Here is a 12,938-nt window from a genome sequence, read left to right on the forward strand (position 1 = left end):
TCTCCCTGCTCTAGGAATTGGATTCTGGTTTTGAATTTAGAATGGTTTGGTTTAGCATTAAATGCTCAAAATAAAATCCAGTATGGCGTCATAATAGGTCCAGCAGGGGGAACTATTATTCCATCAAAGTTTCCAATTACACGAAGACAAAACAAGTTTATACACTGGTTTATAGAAAATATATACAATTAAATAATAATAATATTAATATTAATATTAATAATATATTAATATAATATATTAATAATACTAATATTATTAATATTATTATTAAAATTAAACAATCACATTTTGTATACAGTACAATAGGTTTTAACTGTGATGAAGTGAAATAAAATTTACATTTTGTGTTCACGTCACGTCCAATAGTGCCGTTTCAATTAAATAAGACAATCTAAAATCATTATTTATTTATTTTTATTTCAGTTCAAATTAGTATATATATTTTACACTAAACAAAAACACTTTACCAAAATATTTTAGCTTATTTGTTTACAACGAATGAGGATAGCGCTATACACACATATACATATACATATACATATAAGCTAAATACAGCACATATTAAATAAATACACATATTAACATTATATCTATATAACGTCTGGTAGGGCAAATTTTCACATTTTATTGAGATTAATGACATGTAGCCTACTTGAAATGTTATAAATGCACATTATTTTTTGACCAAACAATGATTTGTTAATTTAAAAATAATTTCACATTATTAGAGAAGCCCATTTCAGCCACAATAATAGCATAAGTTATAATTATGACATAAAAAGTAATTGTGACAAAATTTTGAAATTTTTTTTTTTTATGTCATAATTATGACTTTTTATGTCATATTTGTGATTTACCAAGGCATCGTTTTTGAAATTGGAAATTGGCTTCCATATTGTTGTAGTCAATATTTTGAGGTCAATAAAAAAGTATGTGTCTAGACAAAAAAAAATAAACTACTAAATAAATAAATAAATAAATAAGCACCCTGAGAAACATTATTCGCCAGAGTAAAAAAAATCGAACCCGCTTTTGGGGCGTCTTCTGCGCGATGACGTTACCTGCGTGATGACATCCTTGCTATCACAGGGTTGTTTTGGAGGAAGTTAAAGCAGATCCAGAAACAGAAAGAGAAAAAAGGACCCGTCTTTTAACATTGGGGCAATAACAGTTACAGCACCCGTATCGGTATCCCCGATTCCGGATTAGTTCACTCATACACTAGCCTAAACGATCCAGTGCTCCGCTGGCGACAGGGGCTGAAGTTATTGTTTGTTTTCTTCATAAACATCAGGCTTGTGTAAGGGCACGGTAGCAATTTAGCTCACAGGCTACACCACAGCACTAATACAGACATTCGCTAGATCTCCTGCTTTGTAAATCAGGTGAGTTATTAAATCAACATGTATGCTTGTAACTTACATGTTCAATCCAGACACGTCGTGGATTTGTGAAGAGATGGTGTGATTGACATGTAAGCTAACTGACGTTAGCAAACGGGCTCATTTTTTATGCAGTTATAGGACACGGAGGTGATTCAATCCTGATTTCTCTGTGTATGAGCTTTCTTTCTGGTTAAAATCAGTCATTTTTTACACGCTGTGATGTTGATCTGTCCGTTTTCAGGCCCTGAATAATCAGGTGTTTCTAGTTAACCTGACAGGCCTGACAGTCGCGCTGGATTGTGTCGTTTTACATTTGCAGTTCATTTAAAACGCCTCACTTTTTCTCAGATCGTTGTCTTGAGCTAATATACATAAGGCGACATTTTATTCAATGGCACTAACATAATAACAATCAGATATGGTTTTTACAGCGCTGTCTTGCTTTTATATGAAATCAGATGATTGCACAACCAGCAAACGTGTCAAATACATTCACTTTCTGCTTATGTTTACCGCACACTGAAACAGCTGTGGAGTACTATTGCGAAACAAGCAATTTAAATAAAGAACCAGCTACTATTAGGCTAAAGCCTCCATTACTCTATAACCCAAGCGCCTTTATGGTTCACAAGTAGCGTCAATATATAAGAAACAAGCGTATGTCAGTATGAGTACGCACTTGATTGTTTGTTGAAATGGATGGCATTCTGCTGTTCTCATGCATGCTAAAGGAAAGTGTTCTACCATGTGATCCGACTTTACCGAGTGTCATGGGTTCCAGATTAAATATGGAGTCGTAAAACTGTTGGCAGTCGTGGGCTGTCTCTCAAAATCTAGCGAGCTGCCTATCTAGACAATTCAGAATTGTATACAAACTAGTATGTAATATGTGCGTGTATTTCTGCATAAATATAGCATAATACACCAGGGCCTTATGAAGCACAGCTCACACAGAAGTCACTTTCAAACCAAGAAGCTTCAGTTGGTCAGTATGGCAAATTTGCATGACCAGCTGAACCCATGCGAAATCTGCATTTTAGCCAAACAATGGTAAATGTAACCTCACCGCACTGAAAAATGCTCTAAAGTTGTTTTTTGGTTAATTCATTTTTTGCAGTTGTTATTAGTACATCATAGGAACTACAGGGTCATGCCGACATGATGGATGTCCGAGAATGTATTTACACTTCAAGATAAAGCTGCGGCCACATTTACTGTACCAACCTTTCAGTTTTCTATAGGAATCCAGGAATTTCACGTGAGGCTGAAAGATTTTCACACTCAGATTTCGCAAGAAAGCTGCTTGGTTTACAAAAAATGGAATGGCATCTTTTGTAATTTCTACTTGCTTAATTAAACATGCAATAGACCATAACAACTTTCAAAACTGTTTTATGGACTTTCTGTCCACTGAAGGTTTTTTTTTTTTCCCCAAGAAAGACATTTCATCAGCTTAACAGTCAGTAGGTTGTTAAACAACAGTCCAATCCATTGAACACACTGTACTTCTATCCCTCACAGCCTCGTTTTCACTCCTGTCAAAAAGTAAATATGACGATACCCTGACTAAGGTCTATGTGGAAAAAAACGTGTGAAAATATTGCATAGGCCTACTACTATTATTTAAAACATTTATTTTTGCATAATACTTTTTTGCTTTTCTTCTTAATGGTTGTGTAGTATTACAGAATTACTGAAATAATGTGAAATACCACAATGTCTTTTAAGGGACAGCAAGTGTTCCATGTTGGTGACTTTAAGTTATGATGTTTGTGTGGAGGAGCTCTTCAGTCCACTTGTGGATTCTACTCGACCGTGATGAGGGGTTTTCACCTTCACTTTTTAGTATTTGCTACTACACTACATTTATTGTTCAGAGCTCTGCTGGCGTTTTTAGTAACTTAATACAAACCATTTTAAAAGGAAATCAAGCAGTTGTTTCATTCCTGAGGGTCATTTCATTATGCTTTGCTTATCAGGAGCCAGAAAGTATTTGTCAATGAACATAGGCTAAGCTTTCATGTAGGATCAGCATAGTAATAAGTAATGTCTGTTGGCTTTTGATATTCATGCTAATTTTGGTCTAGAAAGAAGCATTTTGCAAGGTTTGAGTGGGAAATGTCATAAAGGGTTGTTTCTCTCAATTATTCTGCATTTTAAATGGAAAAATGATGCCTTACATTGATTAAAGCTAACAAAATCTGCTGGTTTTTGGACACACACCATAGACCTTAGTCACAGTAGCGCTAATTTTAATTTTTGACAGTAATGAAAACAAGGCTGTTAGAAATATAATTACAGTGCGTTCAGTGGATTGTACTGTTGTTTAACAACTTAACGATTGTTCAACTAACGAAACTGACATGGCATGGAAAGCCTTGATTCATGACATGCTAAAAACTGTCCCACTGTTCCTCTGATGTTCTGAGTTTCAAAATGTATCCTAATAGACATTTGTGCACATGCCCAACCCTGCAGTTGGATGCTGTTTGTCACTGCAAAATGAAGGACTAATTACAAAGTCCACTCCACATTTGATTTTAGCTGCCTGATTTTAGCCCAGTTGTTACGTAATATGAAAACGAGCAGTTAAAGGGTACTAATAAGTCTCTAAGTTTCAAATGGCCTGATTTAAAACCACTTGAACCTATGATCATAGCATGTCAGTGGTTTTACAGAGAGTTTAATGTTAAAGCTGATTTCTAAACACTGAAACGGCACACTATATCCTCTCAGTATGACTCCCGATATAGCAGCAGGAAACTCATAAGCATTGATATTTTTTTTCCGTCTGAATGTATGCATCCGGATTCTGTTGCCAGTTTGAAACTATTGTTTGCTCTTGTATAAGTCTGGAGACTGATTTAGATCAAGAAAGTCAAATGAACTTTTATCATTAGTAGTTTAGTATTGCAGTACCATTTTATATGGTATATCGCCTTATTGTCTTTCAACTGTTACATTTGTGACCTTTGAAGTTCAAGTGAAAACACAATGCTTGAGTTAGAGGTGGTCTTGATATGCTCAGCCCCTGTGATGTCTTTGAAGCCGATAACATTCACATTTTTGAGATAAATGCTGAAAAGAAACATCCAACCTTATCAAACTATGCCATGGTTTCAATTATGTCATACTATTTAGTAACATATCAGTACACCCGACCTTTGTTGTATATAATTATACATTTTAGTAGTGATAGTCTGCCATTTATGACACTTTTATTTTGCATTTCTGGTGTTACCATTAAGAATTGATAATATATTGGTACCATATCGGATGATATTGGATGTATTTATATCAGCTACTATTGGTTATTTACACTCTAAAAAATGCTGGGTTGTTTCAACCCAATTTTGGGTAAAATATGGACTAACCCACCTGTTGGGTTAAAAAGTTAATTAAAAAATTTAACCAAAATTTAACCCAACAGTTGGGGTATTCCATATTTGACCCAAAATTGGGTTGAAACAACCCAGCATTTTTTAGAGTGTAGTTTTGTATTTTGATTACATTTTGCCATCATCAAACACTTAAAAAAAAATAATAATAATAATTATTAAAAAATAATCTGAAAACGAATATCCATTTTTCGTACTGTACATTATAATATTGTGATGCCTAAATTCAGTTGTAGCATTTGATAATTATTAATTATTATTTATAAATAATTGATTTTAGCCTTTAGTAATAATTTAATTTATTAAGACAAAATAGTAATTGAATTTGAATATTATCCATTTAGCGGTTATCACAATTTTTCCATTATCACATGGAAAAATTATTGATTAATTAAATAAGTTGTAATCACCGTAATTTATGATCGCTCCATGCTCTGCCATTCAAATGTTGTGTATTGGCACAGCAATGCACCATGTGACCTAAGACCCTCTGTTAATTGCAGCTATTTTTTTGGTGGTGGTTGTTGTTGTGCTGTTCCATGTAATGCTGTCATTTTGATTTACTTCCTAAAGTGTTTAGCAATGATCCATGCCCTCACTTTCATGGCCTGGATAAACCGCAGTACCTCAGCAGATGGATCTGTATTGAGTGAAAGATGGAGAAGCGTTTAGTAAACTCTACGTTCAAGCCCTCCTCTTAAAAAGGGAAGTCTGTGTGTTTAACGGTAGGCAGGCAACAGTACATGTTGTCTGTGAGAGTGCGTTTCTCGTGACTTTGGTAGTTAGAGTGCACATGACCAATTTGAGAGTGCAAGCAGAATGATGGGTTTTGTCCTTGAAACAAAAAAGGCCTTTTTAGCACACTTAGAGTGTGTAAGTTCAATCAAATGGGTGATTGTGGTTGTAGCTATAGCAGTTTGCTTACTACATACTACAAGGCTCCTGTCCTGTCCGCATGTCCTTGAAATAGGCCTGATTGAGTACAACCAGTTTTGGCTTTCACTTCCTTTTTATTCATATGAGCTATGCTGTTGAAATCTTGGCTTCATGCTCTGTGCTTTCTCCTCCCCAGCTGTGACACTATGACATCAAGGAAGAAAGTTCTTCTGAAGGTGATCATCCTTGGAGACTCCGGGTGAGTTTCCACATTCAGCACAGTGCCCTGTAATAAAGTCGAGGCTACTGCCACTTTCATTTAGTTTTTAAAGGGATTGTTCACTTAAAAATGACAAATCTGTCATTATTTACTCACCCTGAAGTTGTTCCAAACCTTCACGTGTTTCTTTATTCTGTTAACACAAAAGGAGTTATTTTGAAGAATGTGGGTAACCAAAAAGTTGACGGTAGCCATTGACTACCATAGTATTTTTTCACCCATAATATTTAGGTCAGTGGCTGATTAAATTGAGAATTTAGATTTTTGGGTAAACTATCCCTTTAAGAATTAAATTTTAGCGCATTCTGTTAAACAGAAGTAGCAGTGTTCATAGATTAAAGATTCAAATAGATAGTGGTGACGCTGCTAAATATAAAGCACCATGAGAAAAAGAGAAAAAAAAGTAAATTGTGTGAAGATTTGTACTTAAAAGGGTACAGTAAAATAATAGTAGTAATAATAAAAAAGTAAATAGACAAAATGTTTTGGGTTTTTTTGCATTGATTTTGTTGGTGACAAACATGGTCAGTGTAGTCTGATTCAGAATCAGAACAAACATTTGACTTACTCACTTTTTGGATGTTTATATGACAAAAAATTAAAATTCACAAAGTTTTATTGTAATAAACGTAAAAGGTACAATGTTTTAAATGGTTTTGACAGAAGTCTTTTATACTCACTAAGGCTGGATTTATTTGATCAAAAGTACGGTAAAAACAAATGTAAAATATGTGTACAATTTAACATTTTAATATTAATTACCTGCCATGTTCAGACGACTTCTTATTTTTTAATTGTATTTTTTTCTAATTAAACTAGTTAATTGTAAGATCAGTCAAACTGCACTAATTGGACTTGGACTAATTTAAGGCAGGAGTGTGAACCGTTGCCATTGAGTGCAAAATGAACCGCGTCCCACAGAGTCATGTCATATGTGCATTTAGATGTTCAGAAATTATTCAAAATTGTGTATCGAAATATTTGAACATGCACTATAAATACACAGCTATAAAAACATCCTATTACACCCTACCAGTGCACTGTTTGACTAACAGTATAAACGTGTTTAGATGATTCATGACACACTGGGCATTTAAACCACCCAAAAACAAAACCTCCAAAAAGCCTTTCATTTCCTCTTGATGTCTTACGAGCTTTCCAGATGGGAAAGTTTGTGGGTGGGATATAGATTCTCAAGAAAATAGTTTCAGTTTCACAAAGGGAATGTAAATTTTGTTATGGCCTACATTATTAGTGTTTATATAGTGTTTAATGTTGTATGACTCATAGTTGTGCACAGTCACAAATAGATGTGTTAGTTCTCCTTTTATTCTGCCAGGTACTGGATTAAACGCTGTTTTGTCTCAACAGGGTTGGGAAGACATCTCTGATGAACCAGTATGTGAATAAGAAGTTCAGTAATCAGTACAAAGCTACTATAGGAGCAGATTTCCTGACAAAAGAAGTGATGGTTGATGACCGACTTGTCACAATGCAGGTAGAGATGGTTATTTTTCTGAAAGCATGTGATGCTTTGAAATAAAAAATGAAAGCATCTGTAGCATTTTTCTTTTCCCCATACAAATGTGTATAATCTCATTACTTCAGCTAGCTTTACATTTTTCTTTTTAATGAACTGGGAGAAGACTTTAAAGGCTATAATTCAACCAAAATATGATTTCTGTCATCATTTACTCACCCTCATGTCGTTTCTAGTATGTTTGACATTTTCATCTCCCAAGGAACACAAAAATAATAACAGATGTAACCGGCATACTATATAGATCTGTCTGTCCATTTTTTTCATGCATTTCATAATGCAGCCTGACAGAATATTTGTATATGAAAGAAGGTTTATGAGAGTGTTCTGTGTCGTTTCATTCAGATATGGGATACAGCCGGTCAAGAGCGGTTCCAGTCTCTGGGTGTGGCTTTCTACCGCGGCGCCGACTGCTGTGTGCTGGTGTTCGACGTCACTGCCCCAAACACCTTCAAGACACTGGACAGCTGGAGAGACGAGTTCCTGATCCAGGCCAGCCCACGTGACCCAGAGAACTTCCCCTTCGTGGTGCTGGGCAACAAAATCGATCTGGAGAATAGGCAGGTGGGTGCAGTGATTCCTGTCATGAGGGTCTGCAGGGGTTCTCTCTATGACATTGAGGTTTTATTCTTTTATTTTAGCATGCTGGTCGTACCACATCACTTTAATTTGATGGGAAAATGGTTGTCGAATTTTTATTAAGAATTAAAGCATTTTTGTAAATTTTCTGTAATGTAAATAAAAATAAAAGATTATGACAAACTATGACTAACTAAGGTTTTTTTTAACAGGTTTCTTTTAATGAGGCTTTTTTTTTTCATCATGATTATATCAAGAATATAATTATTAAATAATTAAAATTTTGAAAATAAAATAAAGTGCCTATGTTATGCCATTTTTAAGGTTCCTAACATTGTTTTGGGAGTCTCCTACAATAGGTTTACAATTTAGGTCAAAACATGCTTTAGTTTTCCAAAATATGCATTTACTATCACCTCATTTTCCAACGATTCTCAAATGATTTGTTCGAAGCAGTTCTGAGATTCAGTCTCTCTAAACCCCTCCTTTCCATGAGCCTACTCTGCTCTGATTGGTCAGATGGCCCAGTCTGTTGTGATAATAAACTGAGCACTGATCCATCTTTCAAGAGCAAGCGTTTTGTGAATCCCGAGATTAGAGAAGCGGCCATTAGTAAAATGACAGGAGCACAAAAAAGATTGGGGTTGTACTGAATTTTATTAATTTTCTTTGCAGATTCTTTGCAGCCTCTTCATTCGGAAGTGAAAATAAAACAAATTTACTTTCACAGCGTAGGACACAGCGTCTTCTTGACATGAACAAGCTACATGTTTGAGGGTGGGTCAAGTTGTTCGGGCCCGGCCAACGTAGAACATAGGCGCACTAGAGGCACAATTTAAAACATGCTCACCATATTTGAGGTGTGTTGCATTTTTTATGCGTTTTAGAATAAGCTCTCTACTACAGAGGTCTGTACAAAAATCATGTTGTTGACCCATGTACATATAGAAGCATGTATATATATTTCAAGATCATGTCACATTCTAAGAGGCCAAGGGAGCTAATTTAGGACCAGCTGCACTCTCTCCATATACATGTAAAGTGTCTTGGAGAAGTTTTAAGTAGCTGAACTTCCAGTGAATGACACTTCAAAAAACTTGTTGTGGAGAAGACTTATGTATTTTTCATCTGGCAGCCACAAAAATCACAAGTTTAGGATGGCTAAGAATTATGTTCTTGAAAGGAGTCTCTTATGTTCACCAGGGCTGCATTTATTTGATCTAAAATACGGTAAAACCAATAATATTGTGAAATGTTATTACAGTACAATTTAAAATAACTTTTTTGTATTCAAGTATATTTTAAAATGTAATTTATCATTATGATGGCAAAGCTGTATTTTCAGTAGTCATTACTCCAGTCTTAAGTTTCACATGATCTTTCAGAAATCATTCTAATATGCTGATTTGGTGCTCATCTATTTGTGGAAACCATGATGCTTTTTTTTTCCAGGATTCTTTGATGAAAGTTCAAAACAAAAGAACATAATTTATTTGAAAAAGAGATTTTTTTGTAACATTATAAATGTCTTTACTGTCACTTTTGATCAATTGATTGTATTCTCACTGATTCAAACTATGAAACTGTTGTGTACATTGAAGGGCCTGAGCCATATTGCCTAGTATCATGGTGGAGACTTTCGCATGGGCAAACACTGTTCACTTTTTCTCATTTTTAACATAATCATGTATCTATGACCTTAATCGCAGTCTTTGCGAAGTTCACATTTTTGTTCTTTCATATTTTTCACCCTCAGGTAACAACCAAGCGGGCACAGGCTTGGTGTCAGAGTAAGAACAACATCCCGTACTTTGAGACCAGTGCAAAGGAGGCCATCAATGTAGAGCAGGCTTTCCAGACCATCGCGCGCAATGCACTCAAACAGGTATGTTTGTTGAAATATGTGTGTTGCGTTAGGTGCGGAAACGAAGTGATGAAGCCCAAAGTATACTTAAAGGGATAGTTCACCCAAAAATTTTAACTACCCCATGATTTTCTCACCCTCAAACCATCCTATGTGTAAATGACTTTCTTCTTTCAGACGAATACAATCAGAGTTATATTAAAAAATGTCCTAGCTCTACCAAGCTTTATAATGACAGTGAATGGTGGTTGAAATTTTGAAGCCCAAAAAAGGGCATCCATCCATCATAAAAAGTGCTCTACATGGCTCCGGGGGGTTAATAAAGGCCTTCTGAAGCGAAGCAATGCATTTGAAAATATCCGTATTTAAAACATTATAAACCGTAATCTCTAGCTTCCGCTAACTGTCATAAACGCATTCATTAGAGAGTGGCGTTCCAGCGGATGACGTAGGCGTAGCATAACCTCCTGTGCATATGATGCAAATTTCATCGTTAGCATATTATGTGCACAGTCAAGATTTTTCTAACCGTGCGTAAGCTGTACGCTCAGCTCAAAAATGTGCCATTGTTTTTTTCACACTAATTCGTTTGACCACAAGGTGGCAACACTGCTTGCCGTTTCTTAGTCGAAAAAGACATTGATGAGACGAAACAACAACAAACTACGGGAGTTAATAAATACACACTCTAATTTAAACGAGTACAACATTTTCAACAGTGATATGTAGAAGCATGTTTCCGCCACAATATAAAAAATAAAGGTAACTGAACTTTCCTCACAATTATGACTTCTTTTTTCACAATTGTGAGTTTATATCTCGTAATTCTGATTTTTTTTGTCTCATAATGTTGAGTTTATTTCTCACAATTCTGAGTTTACATCTCGAAATTCAGATTTTTTTTCCCCCTCTGAGTTTGTGACAATTGTGGCACTTAACTGTGGCCCTTTTTTATTTTGTAGGAAACTGAAGTGGAGTTATACAACGAGTTCCCCGAGCCAATTAAACTAGACCGGAATGATAGAGCCAAGCCATCAGCAGAGACTTGTAGCTGCTGAGGACCTCCAGGGGGCGCAGCGTTTCACCCTCAGCCTCTCTGGCCTTGTCTCTGCCTCACTCCCTCTCTCTCATGCGTTCTTTCTTTCACCCGATCTTCATCTCCTTCCTTCCCCTTAACTCTATAATCACTGGCCTTTGTAGATGAGCAGACTTCCTCTCATTCAGTATCCTTCACAGTTCGCATTCAAAGCCTTAGTCACGACACAACACACACATATGCTCAAGAGGCTCAATCTGACACCTGTTTTCGTACACAAATCTCGACACCTCGCACCGGTTCTGCAGAACTGTCGCCTCACCCACATAAAAAGTCCTACTGGAACTCTTCACAACGCTTGAATGGCTCTTGAGATTTTTTTTATATGATCCAGTCCTGCAGTGCAGTTGTAATACATGTGACGTGAAACGCTGAAAGATGGGGGGTGTATCAGAGGTGTACGTTGGTACCAGAACTACCCGTCATGTTCAACTGCTTCATCATTCTGCTTGAAATAAAATGGCGGCCTGACGTAAAGCATGCTACATTTGCATCTTAAAGTCGTGAACCCAAAAACGCTCCTCAGTTTGTGAAGTCCCGAAGCACTGGAGGTCTAACACTGCCCCCTCTGTTACATCTGAGAACTGCAGTCAATTAATCCAGTGTACGCCCAATCACTGTCCTCAAAATGGAACACAAAAACACGAATAGCAAACCATGCGATTGGGAAATTTAGATATTACATCTAAATGATCTACAATTCATACTATTATGACAATTAGTATTTCTGTGTATTTTTGTAATCGTCGATCCCATGTCAGCATGACCGAAACACCACGAGTCTGCCGTGAACAAGTAGTGGCGTAGGCCATCTCTTGTCGTTTTTGTTTTTTCTATTCATTCATATCTTGCCCAGACTCTACCAGTAGCTCAGGATGGTAGAGAATTTAAGTGCTCAGTATCACTCTGATCTTTTCCTGTCTGTATGTTCATTATTATTGTAATTATTTGTATTATTATCTGTGTTGCATTATATACAAATAAACACAACTAGACAACATTGGGGGAAAACGGAATTGTTCATGGCATTTAATGAAACAAAATGCACAGCATATACATTGTTCAAGATAAATGTATTTCAAAGTAATGGAAATAAAATTAAGTTGTTGAATAAAACTGCTGTACATTGTGTGTTTGCTGTACACTTATTGAGAAGTGATAACTGGGACTATTTGAAATGAACGAATGAAATGTGTCCACAAATCAACTTTTATTAACTATTATAAATTACATGAATGTTTATTTTCATCATCTAATTATGAAAAAGGAACAATGTCAAATGCACACTACTACACACTGAATACTTGGCAAATGAGCGCTTAACTGTCTTAAAGAAATTCACCCAAAAATATAAGTTTGCTGAAACTGTACTCACCCTCAGGCCATCCAAGATGCAGATGACTTTGTTCTTCATCGAAAGAAGAGATCTGGAGAATTATGAATAAATATATGTATAATACAAATATTTAAGTAGTTAGGGAACATTAGGAAACTGACTCTACGTCATCCATAGTGCTTCATAGGAGTGAGCAGCTGTTGATTTTTTATTTTATTATTTTTTTGGTGCAATTCGCTTGTCATGATTCTCTGGCTGGTGGAGATTAGTTTTTCAGCAGTAATTCTGCTATTAAACATGACTATTTAAAAATATAAGTTGAAATAATGCAGGCTGGTGGCCCGAATTGAATGAAACCCTGCACCGCTACCAATTTCATTGGTCAACTCAATCACTCAATTTCATAAACAATGAAATCTTTAGAATATGTGGCGGGGTGGGGTTTGCGCTTAAATGGTTTGGGGAAAAAATAGCACATTTTATTTATTGCTAAATACGCATACAAATATTAAAGTAGTTTGAGAGTGTAGGAAGAATGATTTGATTACATCATTAAATAGTTCTTTTTTTGTTGTGATTTG

At 35.8% G+C, this 12,938-nt stretch overlaps 1 protein-coding gene across 1 annotated transcript; it reads left to right on the plus strand.

Moving 5' to 3' along the window:
- Positions 1–1,080: 1,080 nt before the first annotated feature.
- Positions 1,081–12,137, plus strand: LOC107753337 (ras-related protein Rab-7a). The gene is made up of 6 exons (XM_016569470.1): positions 1,081–1,388; positions 5,859–5,921; positions 7,314–7,440; positions 7,828–8,046; positions 9,818–9,946; positions 10,888–12,137. Exons 2-6 carry the CDS (start codon positions 5,869–5,871, stop codon positions 10,981–10,983), a joined length of 624 nt encoding a protein of 207 aa, XP_016424956.1. The 5' UTR covers positions 1,081–1,388; positions 5,859–5,868; the 3' UTR covers positions 10,984–12,137.
- The last annotated feature ends 801 nt before the right edge of the window (positions 12,138–12,938 follow it).

Source organism: Sinocyclocheilus rhinocerous, unplaced genomic scaffold (assembly GCF_001515625.1).
Source record: "Sinocyclocheilus rhinocerous isolate Xijiao unplaced genomic scaffold, SAMN03320098_v1.1 scaffold4125, whole genome shotgun sequence".
Lineage (NCBI taxonomy): Eukaryota > Metazoa > Chordata > Actinopteri > Cypriniformes > Cyprinidae > Sinocyclocheilus > Sinocyclocheilus rhinocerous.